The 16,688-nt window shown below is 46.5% G+C and overlaps 1 protein-coding gene across 2 annotated transcripts in view; it reads left to right on the forward strand.

The window, feature by feature from the left end:
* Positions 1-16,459, forward strand: part of LOC144145429 (uncharacterized) — a 45,021-nt gene extending 28,562 nt beyond the window's left edge. The window contains exons 6-10 of one of the 2 annotated variants that reach the window (XM_077677043.1): positions 365-454; positions 12,109-12,175; positions 13,043-13,142; positions 14,486-14,637; positions 15,763-16,459. In XM_077677043.1, the coding sequence (XP_077533169.1) occupies positions 365-454; positions 12,109-12,175; positions 13,043-13,142; positions 14,486-14,637; positions 15,763-15,886 (533 nt within the window). In that variant the 3' untranslated portion in view covers positions 15,887-16,459. Of the gene's footprint in view, positions 1-364; positions 455-3,789; positions 4,015-6,232; positions 7,242-12,108; positions 12,176-13,042; positions 13,143-14,485; positions 14,638-15,762 lie in introns of those variants that run through there. The other variant, XM_077677044.1, reaches the window with a different exon arrangement.
* The last annotated feature ends 229 nt before the right edge of the window (positions 16,460-16,688 follow it).

Genomic DNA, 16,688 nt, shown 5'->3' on the forward strand with positions numbered 1-16,688 from the left:
TTCAATGGCTGCAACGTCCAAGGTTTAATGACGCAGAAGTTTGCAGACGGTACTATCCACTTGTACAACAGTGCACAAGGCCAGTTGGTGCCCAACTTCATCATTCGTTGTACTTATTGTTGTCATTTTAACAAATCACTGAAGGTTCGAAGTGACAGTTACGCTTAACAGATCCGAATTACAAATTAATAACCGAAGCAAAAATAGCGCCACTGACACCTTCCTGGTGTTCGGTTAGTTTTTTCACCAAACTAATTTTAACCCGACTTCTAATTCCACCGTGTCGAAGAAAGAATGAACGAAGCTGGTATGCTGAAAGCTCTAAGAGTGCCCACTTTTCAGCACAATGCCTGTCACCTCGCAGTGTCCACATTTGAGGTGCCAAAACCCACCGGTGCCGCTACTGGGGGTTCCACGTTCGCGGCGGCGGGCGGAGTTCCCAAGATCGTCAAAGGTCAGTACAATAGCCATTGCATTTCTTGATTTTATTATTATAAAAGAAGTTACCCTCAAAACCACGGCGCTGAGTGCCCTACCGTTAGTGCAAACTGCATAAAAGCAACGCAAATATTTGCACAATCAATATGCGATTGCAAATGCAGTTGCAATATTGCGTAGTGTATAGCGTAGCGTACGGGGTAGGTAGCGGTAGCATAGCGTAACAACCATGACTGAGAGCCAATATGTGTAGCTGCGAAAAGAACGCGCATAGAAAATGTTGGTAATGCATGCAAAGAGAAAAAACCATTTGCCATTAGCGCGAAGCGCTGCGTTCGGCTTATCCCATATGTTCATTGTCACCGACAACGCAAGACACTTTGTGGACATTGAAACAGCCAGAACTTGTGACAAACTCATTCATTGGCCTGCCGTATGGTCATGTGGGGCTACAGTTTCATATCTGTTGAACTATACTTTAGAAACTTTGAAGATCAGCCATATTCTGCAATGAGTTTGGACACTGCTGAGGACTTAGCGCCAAAAAGTGCCCTTTCCCTAGTCACGGGCAACCGCAAGACCAGCACGCCTTAGCAATCTTTGTCAATGGCTACAAAGTGGGAAAGGAATAAATGTCAAGTTCTAGATGAAGAGCAGTGGGTGTAGACCTTGGTCAATGTGACCGAGTGCTCGGGTGGCGCGCTGAATCAGGCTTCGCTGGTCCTGTAAGTTCGAGCTGGCCACCACGCATTCCCACTACTCTGGAATAAGCAAGGAGAGCGGTCAGCAGCAGTGTGGTCAGAAGAACACCAAATGAGGAGCAATGGCCTGGGTGCCGCAGTCGGGGCAGTCGTAGGCGAAACGGTTAGAGGAGATGTGGGACAGCATGGTACTTTCGTAGCACGCGTTAGTTTGCAGACGTCGCCAGACATGGGATTCTTCGTTGGGGAGTGTAGTTTAAGGAGGGTATTTCTGGCGGGTGCGTCGGTAGCGGGATAAGATATTGGAGTAGGTGGCTGATAACGGGCGTAAAGTGTTTGGGGGAAATCACAAGCGAAACAGTTAGATTAGATGTGGGACAGCACATAGGTACCTTCACAGTACGTGTTAGTTTGCAGACGTCGCCAGACATGGGATTATTCGTTGGGGAGTGTGGTTTAAGGAGGGTATTTCTGGCGGGTGTGTCGGTAGCGGGATAAGATATTGGAGTAGGTGGCTTGTAAAGGGTGTAAAGGATTTGTCGTGGTGGCCAAGTCGTGCGGCAGGAAATAACTCACATCACCGATTGGAAGTATTCTGCCGAATTATTTGCTGCTGGAAAAAGACGAAAGCACACGCGTAGAACATAAGCACGTCATAACTTTCTCCAAAACTTAATGATCCTAAAATAGTAAATTCTATACTTTCACCACCTAACTGTGTATTACAAGAAAGAGGCTGGAATTTTTAACTGTGGAGCCATTAATTAAGCAGCGTTTATTAATTGAAAAACGTTTAGTCAGAATCATAGTAGGTGGCTTTTTTGGTTCCGGGAGCCGCGAACCAACACAAGAGCCCGGGCCCGAGATAGCAGGTCTTCCTGGACTCTCGCCCGGTAAGATGACCAGCGCCCGCTCGCACTGCTCAGGGGAAAGGAAAGGATTGGGTGTGGCGCATAGAGGCATTCTCTGACTCGGTGAAAGTTCGTATTCGGGATAGAGCAAGAGGGGCAGCTGTAGGGGGAAGTAGGGGGGGAGATGTAATTGAGTACGGAGGTGCTGTCATATGTTTACCTGTAGGCGACGCCAAATGAAAGACGCGTCTGCTTTGAGGGATGGGTGGGAGTATTAAGGTCGTAGTTGGCGATAAGAAAACAGTATTTCGATGTATTTGGGAAGCGCCGTGGAGTTTGGGGGGTGATAACGCCAGGTGGAAAAATAAATATACATAGGTGCATCGAAGTGGTTTCCAGCTAAAGCGCTGCTGATGATAATAATAACCATTGTAAACGCACGATTTACGTTTTTTTTTTTTTTTTTTTTTTCACAAGACAGCTTATATCAACTGAACACTTGCGCATTCAATACAACTAGCCTTTTAGAAATTTTTTATGCGCTAGTGAGTTTATTGCTGGCTACTTTTTTCAATTATAAATTATCAAGTCAATTATCAATTATCAATTATTTTGTTATTATACTCAAGGACTGAAATATATAGTAGTTGCGTAAGTAAAATGAGACAAATCACTCTATTTTTTTTAGTTAACGCGCACATTTCAACTCACCTGAATAGGCTAGCCGCAGAAGTGAAGGGGAGATATTTGACAATTTCCGCGACACACACGGCAACCGGTGCCGTCGCGCGCCCCTCGTTGTGTAATAGCGAAGGCGGCGCAACCCATGAACGAAGGTCGCAACGAAGGTCGAAGTTTGCTTGTCCTTGTAGCGACGTAGGAGACGCTGCACATTTCTCTCACCCACCGCCTTCCCCCCGGCATGCCATCTGAAATCCTCGCGAGCATGATCTCCCGCATGTTTGTACTGCCTACATGTTGGTCCCCCTGTATGCACCGCCGTTGTTGTGTTTGCGTGGTTGTACGCCATGTCTCTGCCTCTTCTGGGTACTGGACGGTATTTTTATAGCACAGTTGAGGGTGCTGTCCGCTGTGGAGAAAACAGCGGTGTACTCTACCATAAAGGTAGTTTGTATGAACGCTTTGCGGACTTTCCTTTAAGTGCATAGCAGAAAAATTCAAAACTGTCAGCAAAAAAAAAAAAAAAACTTGCCACTCAAAAGTTTTTGCCAACGCGTTCATGTGTTTAGTTTCCCTCACAGAATTAATTTAAGTAACTGTGTTCGGTTAAATACATAACAAGTGTACGAAAGACTCTTTGTGGGTCGCAGCCGCCGGTTAAGAGAGCGACACTTGTAGTAATAAATAAAATACTTACCTTACGCTTAATTACATATTTAACAATTACATATATAAGTAATCAAATATCGCATGCCTACAGCGATGGTGGACGTGGCGATAAGGTGATCAGAATGCGTAACATGGGAATGGTAAGCATCCAAACAAAAGACCCTGCCCAGCAGAGTTTTTGCAGAGTTTTTGTACTCATTTCCCGCGATTTTCTCATTTCGCGGGGCAGAAAAGCTGTAATAAGCATTTGTCTAGGTAAACAGGTAGGCGTGATGTGACGCAGAAATTTATACAGTACACGCGAAGCTAACTGTAAAATAGAGCCAGAAAGAAGGGCTGACAGCCTTGCAATCAAATAACCGAGTGATAAAGGGGGTGAAAAACGCGGTTTGGAAAAGACTGGAACGAGGTTATGAGAGGGACCAAGCATGGGGGTGCTGGTGGCCCAGTCGTGCCGGTGTCCCCTCCGGCGGGCGGCGGCCCCGTGTGGCGCCAGTTGTCGCTGACGGGCGAGGAGGAGACCGAGATGGACGCCGTGCAGCGGGGAATCCGCGCCCGGCAGCGGGAGGCCGAGGAGCGCAAGCGCCGCATCCTGGCCGCCTACCAGACGGCCGCGCGCACGGGAGGCGCAGGGCCCAAGACCGTCTGTCTCGAGGAGTACAACAACCTCGCAGGTAACAATGCCAGTCCACCTGAATTGGCCCGGTTTCGCATCTCTCTTTTGCAAGTCTATACTAAACGGCGTATGTCTCGAAGCCAAGCCAAATGAAGCCACTGAAGATAGCGATATAAAACAGGTGGAACCTGTTGGGGCAGAACACGTAAAATAGGGCAAATAAAGACGTGTTGGAAACCATTTTTTTTAATTAAAAGCATTGTATATTCAGCTTATTACTTCCGCTAATAAAAAAACAGCAGTGGATGCAGAAAACAGAATTACCCGAAAGCTGTTTCACCACATAAAGGATGCAACTGCGAATACGTAACGAAGCCAAGCCGAGCCACTTAAGAATTCAAGATGAAGCAATTGCAGCCTGTTGGCGCCTAATTTGTAAAATAGGGCAGATAAAGGCACGATGAATAGCACATTTCATTGCAATAGAAATTATTTCATGTTAAGCTTATTACTCGCACTAAAAGCAACAACCGTGGCAGTAGAAACAGTATTCACACTAAAAACAGTGCAGGGACGAGGACGGAAGAAGTGACAAACTAGAGCGCTCTAGTTTTTCACTTCTTCCGTCCTCGTCCCTGCGCTGTTTTTAGTGTGAATAATGTGTACCCAACTAGCCCAACGTCAAGCCTCAGAAGAAACAGAATTGCGGGAAGGTTATTTCACTGCAAGCATTATCTAACTGCAAGAAAGCCAACTTTACAAGAACGTTGCATGCAAGGAAAACAGACGTGACCGCTGATAAAAAATATGGGAACGAATTTGGTTGTGCGGCAAAGCTTCATCACGTGGACAGCACTCCCTTCGTTCTCTCGTACCAGCTCTGCATACATTCTTTGAACGTGAGAACTCAAGTATTTGTGACCACGAAAAATGAAGCTCAGCTCAAAACTGGAGGTCGGCCTTGAGGGGAGGTCGGCAGGTGGGTAGGAAAAGGAGGCGGAGACTTCGGAACCTATTGGCTCGCAGGCGAGAAAGAAAGTTAACGCGCAGAGATGGGTAAGGGTACGGATCAAAAAAGAAAAAGAAAAGATACGAAAGCACAGAAAAAAAAGGACGAAAGAAAAAAATGAGGGGCTGTTCTACACTGTGAAAGTAAATGACCAGAGAAGTTGTTTAGCACCCCGCATCGCGTTAGGTATGTGTATTTATTTCGTTCTAGTAACGATAGATTTGAGATTATCGTGATAAACGCTGATTTGTTTGCGCACAATCTCGAACAGCTGTTTAGCCAAAGTAAATCTATACATGACCGTTGTTGAGTGCTGCTGTCCAAACTCTTTCAGCGAAAAAAACCGATAAGCTACTTGTCTGGTGTGGAGACGTGAATATTGCAACATCAGAGATATTATTTTGCCAAAGTTAAGCCTGTACATGATCTATGTACAATGGTTGCTTGATGTGGATCATTACAGTTTAGTTCAAACTATCCCGACACGAACTTGATCGAACCATTTTGTGAAGTTCTCTGGCTTGCATACATACACTGCAGTCACCGACGACTATCGGCGGATTTGTTACACCTTCTGCTCGGTTCTAGTGTCAGTTTTCACGCAGCACTGCGTCGATCCCATTGCCTTCTCTGTTATTTTCATCGTTCTTCGTAGGCACGCTGTTCTTCGGGGGTCCTAACTATACGTAGCCTTACCATAGCGTCGCAAGAATACAAATAAAATGTCCTGCGCACGTTAATACATTCTTGGCTTACGGCAATTCTATAAACATTTATTTCTTGCGAGTACCTTGATTGATTAAGAAAATATAAAAAACAAATTTTGCGAAAAATGCAAGGTGTAACGCGCTCCCTGTACGGCTGCGTAAAGGGCCTAAAGGCTCCATCTTAGCCCGAGGGGGCTCAGGTCCAGTAGTCAATAATCAATTATTCTAAACATTTTATTGATTTGTATTCTAGGCCAGTTCCTCATAACCATATCTTGCATAAGTGGGCACGTGCCAAAAGTGGGTTTTCGATCGTGGCCATGAAAAATCCAGCAACGCTGGTCATCTACGGGTTCGCTATAAAAACGCCCGGTGGATCGAGATGGCTAAGAGAGGATGTTCTAAGCACGCAACACTAGGGTGGATATATTCGCTAAACAGCAGTTTGCAGCCGGGGAGGAGAAGAATAACAAAACCCTTCTCTCTCCCCCACATTTTTCTTTCTCCCTTGCCCCGGCCCCTCCCCTTTCCCTCGGATGGCGCGACCGGTTGCCGCGCAGTACCCGAAGACGTGACGTTCGAGAACCCGTACAGCTGCACGACCGGCTTCAAGGGCGGCATCGCGGCCACCAAACCGCAGCAGAAACAGAGGGCGGGGGCTCGGTAACCCTGCTTCTTCAACCCCCGATCACACCCACCGCCTCTCCCTCTTCGCTTCCGAGCCACCTCGCAAGACGCCCTTGTTCACGACGGCAAGCCTGACTGGGAGACCATGGCTAGCACAGGTCGTCATAGATTGGCCCAGCGAACAAAATCAAAGTCAAGAACACCGTCCGTTTCCCTGAAGGCGAACTGGGACGGTATTCTCGTGGTTTGTCCGTTTTGTGTCCATTTAAAAAGTGTCCGTTATGAGCAAGTCCTCATTGGCCAAAAGCGAACACCCGGATGTGACGCCATGCAAGCACGGCGGAGCTATGAGCCGCGGCTTCCCGGAGCCACTCGGTGCAGACGATTTGGAGCAGACGATTTTTCGTCGCATTGTTGTTGGTTCACTGGCGGAACAGTAAACACATAAAATATAGTTTAAAATAGGTTTAGTCGTTTGAAATGCGTTTACAAGGACAGTTGCGAAAAAGTCAACCCGAACCCGCCTACAACTAGAGGTGCGTCACAATAAAACGGACGCAAAACGGACAATTACGAGAATGCCACCCCTGTACCCACCGATAGAAACCCCTCTCAGTGAACCCGTTAACCCTCAGCACCGGTTAGTGCCGATCTCATGCCTCATGCCCCGCACTCCGAGCCGACGTCAAAGTAACAAATGCTGTGAATGCCGCGCACTTCCGGACGGACAGCCGCCGAGGCGACCGCCGAGTGTGAATGTTATGTTTGTTATATTTTGTTGCCTATGTTTGCTTTTTGTTGCTCTCCTTGTTAATCTAAATGTGAAAATCTGTTGAAGTTAAGGCAGGTCGCGCTTCTAGACAGACGAGCTCAACATTAAACCTCATTTTTAACTGTTATAGTTTCAAAGCGCTAGCGCAATAAAACATCTGGAGTAAAATATTTTGTTGTCGTCCTCATTTTGTTAGTTACCTGTCCATCGCACGAAACAAGTTCTGCATACATCCTAATGCCCACAGAGTGGCGATTGGTTTTTGCCAAGCTGTCTGCCAACTCGTACTCAGGACGCGGCGAAGAAATGACAAAACGTTAAACGCGAACACACTAGACAAACAAGCGTGCTGCGATCACCGTGTACCAGGCTGTTGTGTTCAATACGGAGTAACCTCCGTGTTCACGTTACAACTTTTCACTCGAGAAGCTTTAGAGGAAACCTTGCAACAAGCCTTGCAACAACCTAGAAAGCGCGCCCGGCTTATGAACCCTTATATTCCATTTCACTCTGCCACTTGTCCTCACTATGAGGCGCTTTCGTAGTTTGCGGTCGGTGATCGCGTGATATTGTGGAAGACATGGGCGACAGTACGTCCCTACAAATCGACCCTGGTTCTATAGGGATACCATTATTGGCGGTCAGAGGTATTTGACCACAGAAAAGAGCGCAACCTGTGAACCCATGCAAGACAGTGTTAACGTAATTGGTTTTAGAGAAAAAAAAAATTGCATAATCCAGCCAACTACGCCACATCTGTATTTTTCCTATGTTTTTTTTTCTTTGTCGGTATTTCTGGGTATCTGGCAGTACGCTGTCAATCAGGTAGCCAAACAAACAGTTTTCCTTGGAGGCTGACCGATGCCGCAGGTAATACGTTTTTCACCTGAACTTTTCAACACTTCTTGAGATCGAGCGGAATGAAAAAGAAAATCTTTCAAGTCATAAAAAACGAATGCGATGCCTCAACAGACCCTAGTTTCCTCTTCGTAGCTTTTAAACCGAAGTGTGTCCAGAAAAGCCAAGTTCAAGACCGGAACCACGCGATGAAGATACCTGGACACTTCACTTCACACGGAAAAGCCAACGCCCACCCTTCACAGCCCTGCAACAAATGTGTAAAGGTAAGCCATCTTCTCACGTGCCGCACATAAAAAGCGCAAAAGTAAACCCAAACCTAACCCGCCGCCTTTGCTTTCTCGTGATGTTATGAGCGTTGCTTGTGTGCGGTACCCTGACGTTCCTAACCCGGCACCCCCTTTCCTGCGTCGGCCGACTACTCCTGTTTAACGCTGCTTTCCGTTCTCGAGGCTTCGAGACGACCGCGGTGCCGACATGCGTAGCGAGGCGCTGGAGCCGGTGCCTTCAGACTTCTGCTTAATGTCGCACCCGACTCGGGGCACGAGCATCTTCGCTACAAGGACAAGTGACGGGGACCATAAGTTTGAAGCGTCAACGGGAAGCCCTGGGCCAGCTATTTAAAGCAGTCGTCGTTTGAAACGGTGTCATTTCGACTAGCGCAGACGTTGAAGGAAAGGGGAAAAATTTCCAGAGGCCGTTCGGGTTCCGAGGGGCAAAATGCCAGTCTTGATGGTACAGAAAACAAGATCTGACACTCCGGAAGTGAAATTAAGACTCTCAGAGTTCATTTCCCAAGTCCCTGATTTCGCTGTTGCAAATGTGTCCTGAATACAGCACTGGGTTCAGCTGGAGAAGAGAGGCATAATGGGTATTTTATAGAGCTGACACGGTCAACCTGGCACCCCGCCTAACTTGCTTTGTTAGTCGGGGAGGACGGTGATGTGGAGTTCGCAAACACAAGTACACACGCGCGAGGGCTGGGAACAGCCCTACGTCAGCGTTTCTGCAAAGTCTTCATAACCCTAGTAGTTGCCGTGAAAAAAGCCCCGCAACCTCAACGAAGGTCATGTTGAGCTTTTTACGAGCCAAGTCGAATGATGTTGAAGGATCAAGATGGTTCAAAAGAACTGTGAGTTGGGCAAGTCGATGAATATGCATCATTAATAATCAGAGAAAAAAGAGTCACGAAAGCGCTTTCCTGTCCGTTTCTCGCCTTTTTGTGTCTCGTGTGCAGATCATTAATGATGACTAAAAAGGTCGCTTAACTTGATGTTAGGGCGTAAATTCGAAGTCGTGTTCATTGCCTGTCTTGAATATATATAGCTAGTCCACACACATGAAACACCATCAACGCACTCATGAACCCTTCAAGCATAGAGGAGAGGAAATTTCTAGGACTTTGTTGAACAAAAACAAAAATCGACGGTGATGCGCAGAGCACTGGCGGGTACCTAAAAAAGTTTGTAGCAGACAGGTGCATTGCAAAAGAATTGTTTTTTTTTTTTTTTGGGGGGGGGGGGGGTTGTTTTTCATTTGTTTTTTTTTTTTTTAGGGAAAGAAAGGGTGGATTTCTTGTATAAACAAGCAAATTGAGAAATGCTGACCGCAATGCGCGCTGTGCTGAACGGTTAAAATTGGAGAGCAAAAAAAGAATACCGAATTTGGCCATTTCCCTTGTATACCGTTACACGACATGGGGCACAAATGAGGCGAGGAGGAAGAGGAACACTTTTATTGGAAGAGAAGGCGTCAGCCCCACTTGGAGAGAGAAATCGTAAGAGGTCGGATTGGTGTGGCTCTGTGGTGGTATGAACCGACAAGATGGTACGTGATTCCGAGGATGTGGGCATCCGCATTCGCGGCGCATGCTTCCATACTTTCGCCGACTTCAAGCCGGAGACTGTTCAAATGAAGTGGTTTTAGGCACACAACATGCATGGGGCGGGTGGTTATGGTCATCCGAGAAAGAGATACAGAGAGAGAGAGAATAAACTTTATTGTGAAGAGACAGTGAGAGATAGAGAGAGCGTACATGGTCGGATTCCTGATTTCGGTATCCAGTCATAGCTTGCTGCTTTCCCCACACATTCATCGGAAGCTGCGTTTCGCTGCTGGAGCTGGCCAGTTCCTTCTCCCACTGCTCATGCGAAGGGTTGGAGATTGGGCGAACTTTTGGTTTCCTTGGCAGGCCCACACCACGTGGTAGAGGGTACAAATCTCATTGCAGTGTGGGCAGGTGGGGCTATAGAGGGTGGGACTGATGACGTGAAACATTTATGGGCGGGGGAACGTGTATGTTTTCAACAGCCTGAGTTTTATGCTCCTGTTTTTTGGTGAGTGACGGGGCAGGAGAAACAGCTGTGCGCTCAGTCTTCGCTTCCCCGTTTTCAGAGGGTCCGGCTCACACCGTGCGCCACCGACCACTCCTTCCTCTTCTCATTACATAGCGCCCAGTCCGAAGGCGACCGTCCAGGTTAAACACCCTTGGTCGTAAATAGGATAATAAGAAGCACCGTAATGTTAACGATTCTAAGCAATAATAAGGTGTTCGGTATAATTTTGCCATGAGGCATATCGAACCACGCAGAGCTTTCCGCACCGCAGGACCACAAAGAGAACATACTGATAGTTTTTTTTTTTCAACGCTAATATAAATTAATTTAGCTTTAATACGAAGATTACTTTAGCTTTAATTTGGGTGATTTGCAATCACGGCTTTTCTCGCTTATGATAATGCTTACTTTCGAGTTTCGGCGCCATACAAGCATCTGCGCTTCCATGACTACGAGCGGGCTGTCTATTGCCTCCAAATTCATTGGGGGGAAGGGGGGGCAGCGTTTTGAGAAAGCACAGGCAAATTAACACTAAAATCGTAGACTCTTCGGTCTCACTGAAGTGAACAAAAACAAGCCTACAACAACTTTAACGTCGGGGATGTGGTTCCAACTACGCATACACACCACAATCAACACGTGTATTTGTAACGAAACCACTCCCTTCTTTTCCTACCCCCATAGGTGTCGCCAGGGGGGATTCAAAAGGAGCACTTCCCCTTTCCCCACCCAAGCCACACCAGCACTTTCCCTCTCTCCACCGCCCTCTCCCTTTTCCCTCTCAAGACAAAATCCTGCCAATGCCCATGCCCCCCCCCCCTTTTTTTTTTTTTTTTCCTTGTTGCACAACCCTGCGCGGTGATTGAACTGCCTTTGGCGAAGCTACGCACTCGCATCTGAGAACACTGCTCATAAGCAGTGCCGTTCCGCGTACGGGCGCAGATTCCTCTGAGCGGCCCCAGATGAGGCTGATTAATCGGTCGACGCTCGCGTGATATCATAAACAAAAATTGCAGGCTACAAATTTCTTTCTCAGGGCTCGCATGTAGTTAGATATCACAGTACGGATACAATTTTTTTCATCGAAGCAATGCTTTTTTGCCTCGTGCATTACACGTGCACGTGAGTATCACGGGTACATTGGAAAGAAGTGGCTCCTGGAGGAGCTGGTGGGAACTACGCGATTAGCCACCTAAATCAGTCCCTTGTGCGGCTGCACTTAACAACCACCCGTTACACTTCTATGTATCCACTCAATGGGGCTCCTCGATTTACAGTCTCGCACTCGCCGCAAATTGCAGGATGATAGTCTTCCACGCCAGGATTACCCCACGCCATAGAAATATACTTGAAAAACGGATGCCGGATTTCTTCTCGAGTAGTACACGGAAAGTCAGAAACTTTAAAATAAAGAGCCCCAATATTTCATATATTTCATTTCATTTATTTCCACCTTAAAGGCCCTAGAACAACATAAGAAGGGGAGGGGGGGGACATAGCCGTATTGCACAGCTTCAAGAAAGCAAAATTTAAAAAAATGCTCCCCAAAAAACAAATTTACCAAGGTACGACAGGTATAAGTAGTATAACGGTGACACAAAATTGCAGTACAAGGAGAATACAGAATATATCGAAGCTGCTTTCATAAACCACAGTGCGCAAAATTTGCCTCATCATGTTCGAAGCTGGGCGCGATGCGCAATGTCAGTTCGTGCACTTTAACATTGTAACTGAATGAGGCGAGCTTTTTTTGTTTGTTTCTAGTCTTACACTTCCCGGAAACGCCTTAGATGCCACGTGGTAAATGATCGTTCTTTATTAACCCTTCTCTCATCCCCCACAGACGCGCCCAAAAATGCCTTTGCCAAGTTCCAGCAGATGGACGCCGGGGCAAACAAAGGAAGGCCCACGTGAGTGAAGCAGCTTCATGCGTGCCGCTTTTAACCTGACGTGTACCTTGTGCGCTTGATTACATAGTTACCGAGTCGTATAAACCATACATGCTCGAATACAGATTTCCTATGTTTGAAGACTGTCCCCACCTTTTCTCCTAAAAAAAACATTACAATAACACACGAGTACCGTGTACTTTCCAGAGGATTTCGCTAACACAAAAAAATCCTTATGTAGAGCTTTTCACAACTGCCTAAACGGCACTAGAGGCCGCGCTTTCAACACGGACATCTTCGGATTACATGGCGTTCGCCGTTAATTCGAGAAACGACGGAGATTGGGGTATTTGCGCTGCAAAACGCAGTAACGACAGACCGACGGTGTTACTAGCTCTCCTCCAGTTAAGTTAATAGTAAACAACACCACTCGCGATAAATTGCACTGTCCACTATTAACAACCCATCGTTTACTAACTAACTTGTACAAAATATCGTCGGATGATTGAACAATACAAAATCTCTACATCGTTTTCTGTGACCTGCAGTTGATATATATTTGTCGGGTAGGCCGCGTGATCTTTCTTACAATATTATTTGCTTCCTTGGTTTCTATCCTTTCCTAGTACACTTCCCTCTAAAAACCGATAACTCTTGGACTTTTTTCTTCCCTCTCGCTGTTTATGCATGTTCAAACTGTACGTCATCTTCAAGGAAGAGAAGTTAAGTGGAAGAAATACTGAAAAAAGTCAATAAAAGCGGAAAATGGAAGGAGAGAGAGATAGCTTTTATTTGACCAAGAGAAACAAAAGCCGTCATTCGAGACCAAGGAGGTTAAAAAAAATTGTTCGAGACAAATGTTTTATTGTTTTTTTTTTCACTCCACAGCTTCCGTGTGCCACCTCCCACTGGCGGTGTGGCGCGCAGCGCCAGCGATATAAAGGAGATGCTGCTGAACTGGTGCAAGAACAAGACCAGGGGATACGAAGTGAGTCTCTCCTCATGCCTGAAAGGCAACCCTAGCGTGGAAGGGCTGGTGCACCTGGCAAAAAACTGTGGTTGATTCCTCTGTCATAGGAATCGGTAAAACGCGAAAATGAAATGTGCAGCCAATCGAATCTGCAGCTGAGCACGATTTGCGGGTCGGCGGCTGCCTTGTGGGTGTGCTTGGCGAGTGACGTCCTGCTGGCGGGTCGCTTCGGCAAAGGTGTACTGGCTTCATTTCGGTGACGGGTATGACGTCAGTGAAATCTAGGTCTATGCCGGCCTAAAAAAACGTACGTGTAAAATATAAAACCCGAAAACGAACAACCCTATATTATAACGTATTCCTTTGTACTAAAGGTTGTTTCCCCACAAGAAGACCGTGTGTGTTGGGGTGCACACTTTACAGGCCGTTTGCTTCGTTGTACCACGGAGTCATTTCCGAGACGCATATGACCTCAGTGAAATCTTCGTGTATCCCGGAATAAAACACTTTCGTGTTAAAAGGCAGGAGGGGCTTAGCGAGAAACGCATTCCCACGAACCAATTTAGGTGGTCGTGGTATGTCATGCTACAAACGACGCAAAGAAAAAGCAATGCGTAGACCAAGGTTTCCCTTACGAAATCAAATTGCTTTTGGGCATTTCAGAGCATTAACACAGTTTTAATTAAGTGCGTTAAACACCTCTCCGAGCCCAACATATAGTCACCACGTCGCGTAACACGTCGTGCTGTCCATTGAAATGCCGAATTCGATCAATCCTTCTTTTGAAGCTTACATGTTGTCATTGCACCATGAGCTGATCTGGTTTTGCAAAAGAGCAAAGCTCGGCCTGGTACACAGTTAGCAGGTATGCCGTCCAATTGAAGCAAAGTGTTCGCAAGAACGAAAAAAAAACTAGCATCGTCTAAAACAGCAAGTTCAGAACGCGAGGGGTTAGAGCCTTCCTTACCGCTGGTGCTTTTGCAACCACATGACACATTTGTACAGTGAACATAACGCAATTACTTCCAATTCCTAGAATCAGGCAGAGGAAGGTTCGCTGACTACCTGGTTTGCCGAAACCTTGCAGCCTCTGAAGACGTAAAGTATTTAAAAATAAGCAGAGCTCGTTGCAACCGATGAAAGCATGAAAACTTGGAAAGACCATGGCACCAACGTAGGTATTCTTGAGAGCCCGAGATGAGGCTTGGAAAACAAGAGTCCATAGGCAGCCACAGACACTTTCTCCTTTTGTGACCGGATTGTGCGAACGTCTTGCAGCGGTACGCGCAAACTCCACTCTCTACATGATTGCGACTGTGAAAAGAAAGTTTCGAAGTCTTGTTTGTCTCGCTTTCGCGCAGCACGTGGACGTGCAGAACTTCTCCACCAGCTGGAACGACGGCATGGCCTTCTGCGCGCTCATCCACCACTTCTATCCGGACGCCTTCGACTACGACCAGCTGAACCCGAAGAACAGGAGGCACAACTTCGACCTCGCCTTCCGCACAGCGGAGTACGTATGTGCAGCGTTGACTATGTGCCCCAAAAATACAAAAAAGCGATGTTTGTGTTGGTTTTCTTTTGTCCCAAAAATCGTATAAATGGAAGCCTTTAGGGCTTTGTCTCTGAGCTGGGAGCTTTGCTTCTTCAAAAGAGCGTAAGAAATTACAACAATGGGTCGGAAGGAACATGCTCACACATGCGCAGAGGAAGAAAGGGAAAAGATCTCAGCACTTGAGATAACCTATATTGCTATTTTCAACCGCTCAAAGCTTCAGCAAGATGTTAGGCTTCTTGTCCACATTTGTTCTAAACAGTCCCCTGCAAGTTATGGCAGGTTCCAAGCTTCAGATTTCTGTGGAACGTCTCAGCGCCATGACCTCCATCATTCCGACGGCCCTCAATAGGAAATAAAATCCCAAATATACTTGCGTAAACTGACACTCAAGACGCTGCTTGCTTGCTTCGTACTGAAATACGACGCCAAATTAACTATTGTGGCATCTGTCGTGCCATCAACGTTTCGAGACTAAAAAGACTAATCGAGCAATAGCGTGGCAAAAAAAAACTGTGGTTGATTCCTCTGTCATAGGAATCGGTAAAACACGAAAGTGAAATGTGCAGCCCAATCTGCAGCTGCGCATGATCTGCGGGTCGGCGGCTGTCTTGTGGGTGTGCTTGGCGAGCGACGTCTTGCTGGAGGGTCGCTTCGGCAAAGGCGTACTGGCGTCATTTCCGTGAAGGATATGACGTCAGTGAAATCTCGGTGTATCCCGGCATAAAACATTTTCGTGCTAAAATATAAAACCCGAAAACGAACAACCCTACTGTATAACGTACTCTTTAGTACTAAAGGTTGCTTCCCCGCAAGAAGACCTTGTGTGCAGGGGTGCACCCTTTACAGCCCGCTTGCTTCGTTGTACTGGCGTCATTTCCGTGACGGATATGACGTCAGTGAAATCTTCGTGTATCCTGGAATAAAGCAGTTTCGTGTTGAAAAAAACTGAGCCTCTATCGCCGTGTGAAAATGAGTTTGCATGTAACAAACAAAATGAGTTTTGTATAAGATAGCAGTTTAAACTCCAGCCTTCCTACTTGCAGGTAAAATTAACGTTGAGCGTCGCTATTTTTGTCGCAGGGAACAGGCGGGAATCTCGCCCCTGCTCGACGTGGAAGACATGGTGCTGATGAAGAAGCCCGACTGGAAGTGCGTCTTTACCTACGTGCAGAGCCTTTACCGGAACCTCGTCAACAAGGACTGACCACGCTATTACTCTCATATTCCTTCTCTTTCAATCTCTTCCTGTTCCTTTTTTTAATGATGGGAAGAACGACGGTGCTAATGTCCACACGTGTACAGGCTAGACCGCATCTGCTTCGATAGAGCATTTTCTGTATCAATGGACGACTCGTGAATGTTCCGGTGCCGATCAGCCGAGCATCCAAACTTTTTATATGCATACCTCACTGACCACTTTGCGAGGATGGAAGGCGTTCATCCTTCAACGCAGAACTTGACTTAAGGTTGCGTCTCGCACCCAAGTGTTATTTGCCGCTATGTGCTGTCTACGTATCGTTGCAACGTACGGCCATGCTGGTGGAACATGGACTGAAGTCTTCTGAAGTCATTCTAAGAATATCCAAAAATTGAAGCCGTGCCAGCGCAGTGTTTTTGAAAAAGAAAAAAAAACTAGTCTACGAGTTTGGCTTGATGTAACAGATGCTAACCCTTGTGGGTGGAAGGCAGAGGCGTAAATTGAAGTATCACACATTGACTTTCACCGTGGTTAACGTCAACAAAGCTGACAGCATTCGCGGTACTTTGTGGTCTCAAATTTGTGAATGAGAAATCCGGCCGTAGTTTTACAATACCTGTAAAACTTACAAGGAAGCTGTATGCCAAGGAAGTCTATGTCAGCATCATTATCTATGCAATATATACTCCTTCACGTCGAGACAGTCGACTGCAAGGAGTTTACAACACAAAAAAATGTTACCGGACACCGGTTTCTTTCTTTCTTTCTTTTTCTTTTTGTATCATAGGTGAGACCACAATGTTTGCGT

The sequence above is a fragment of the Haemaphysalis longicornis genome, unplaced genomic scaffold, assembly GCF_048455015.1.
Source record: "Haemaphysalis longicornis isolate Haplotype H1 unplaced genomic scaffold, Haemaphysalis longicornis Haplotype H1 scaffold_7, whole genome shotgun sequence".
In the NCBI taxonomy this organism is placed as follows: Eukaryota; Metazoa; Arthropoda; class Arachnida; order Ixodida; family Ixodidae; genus Haemaphysalis; species Haemaphysalis longicornis.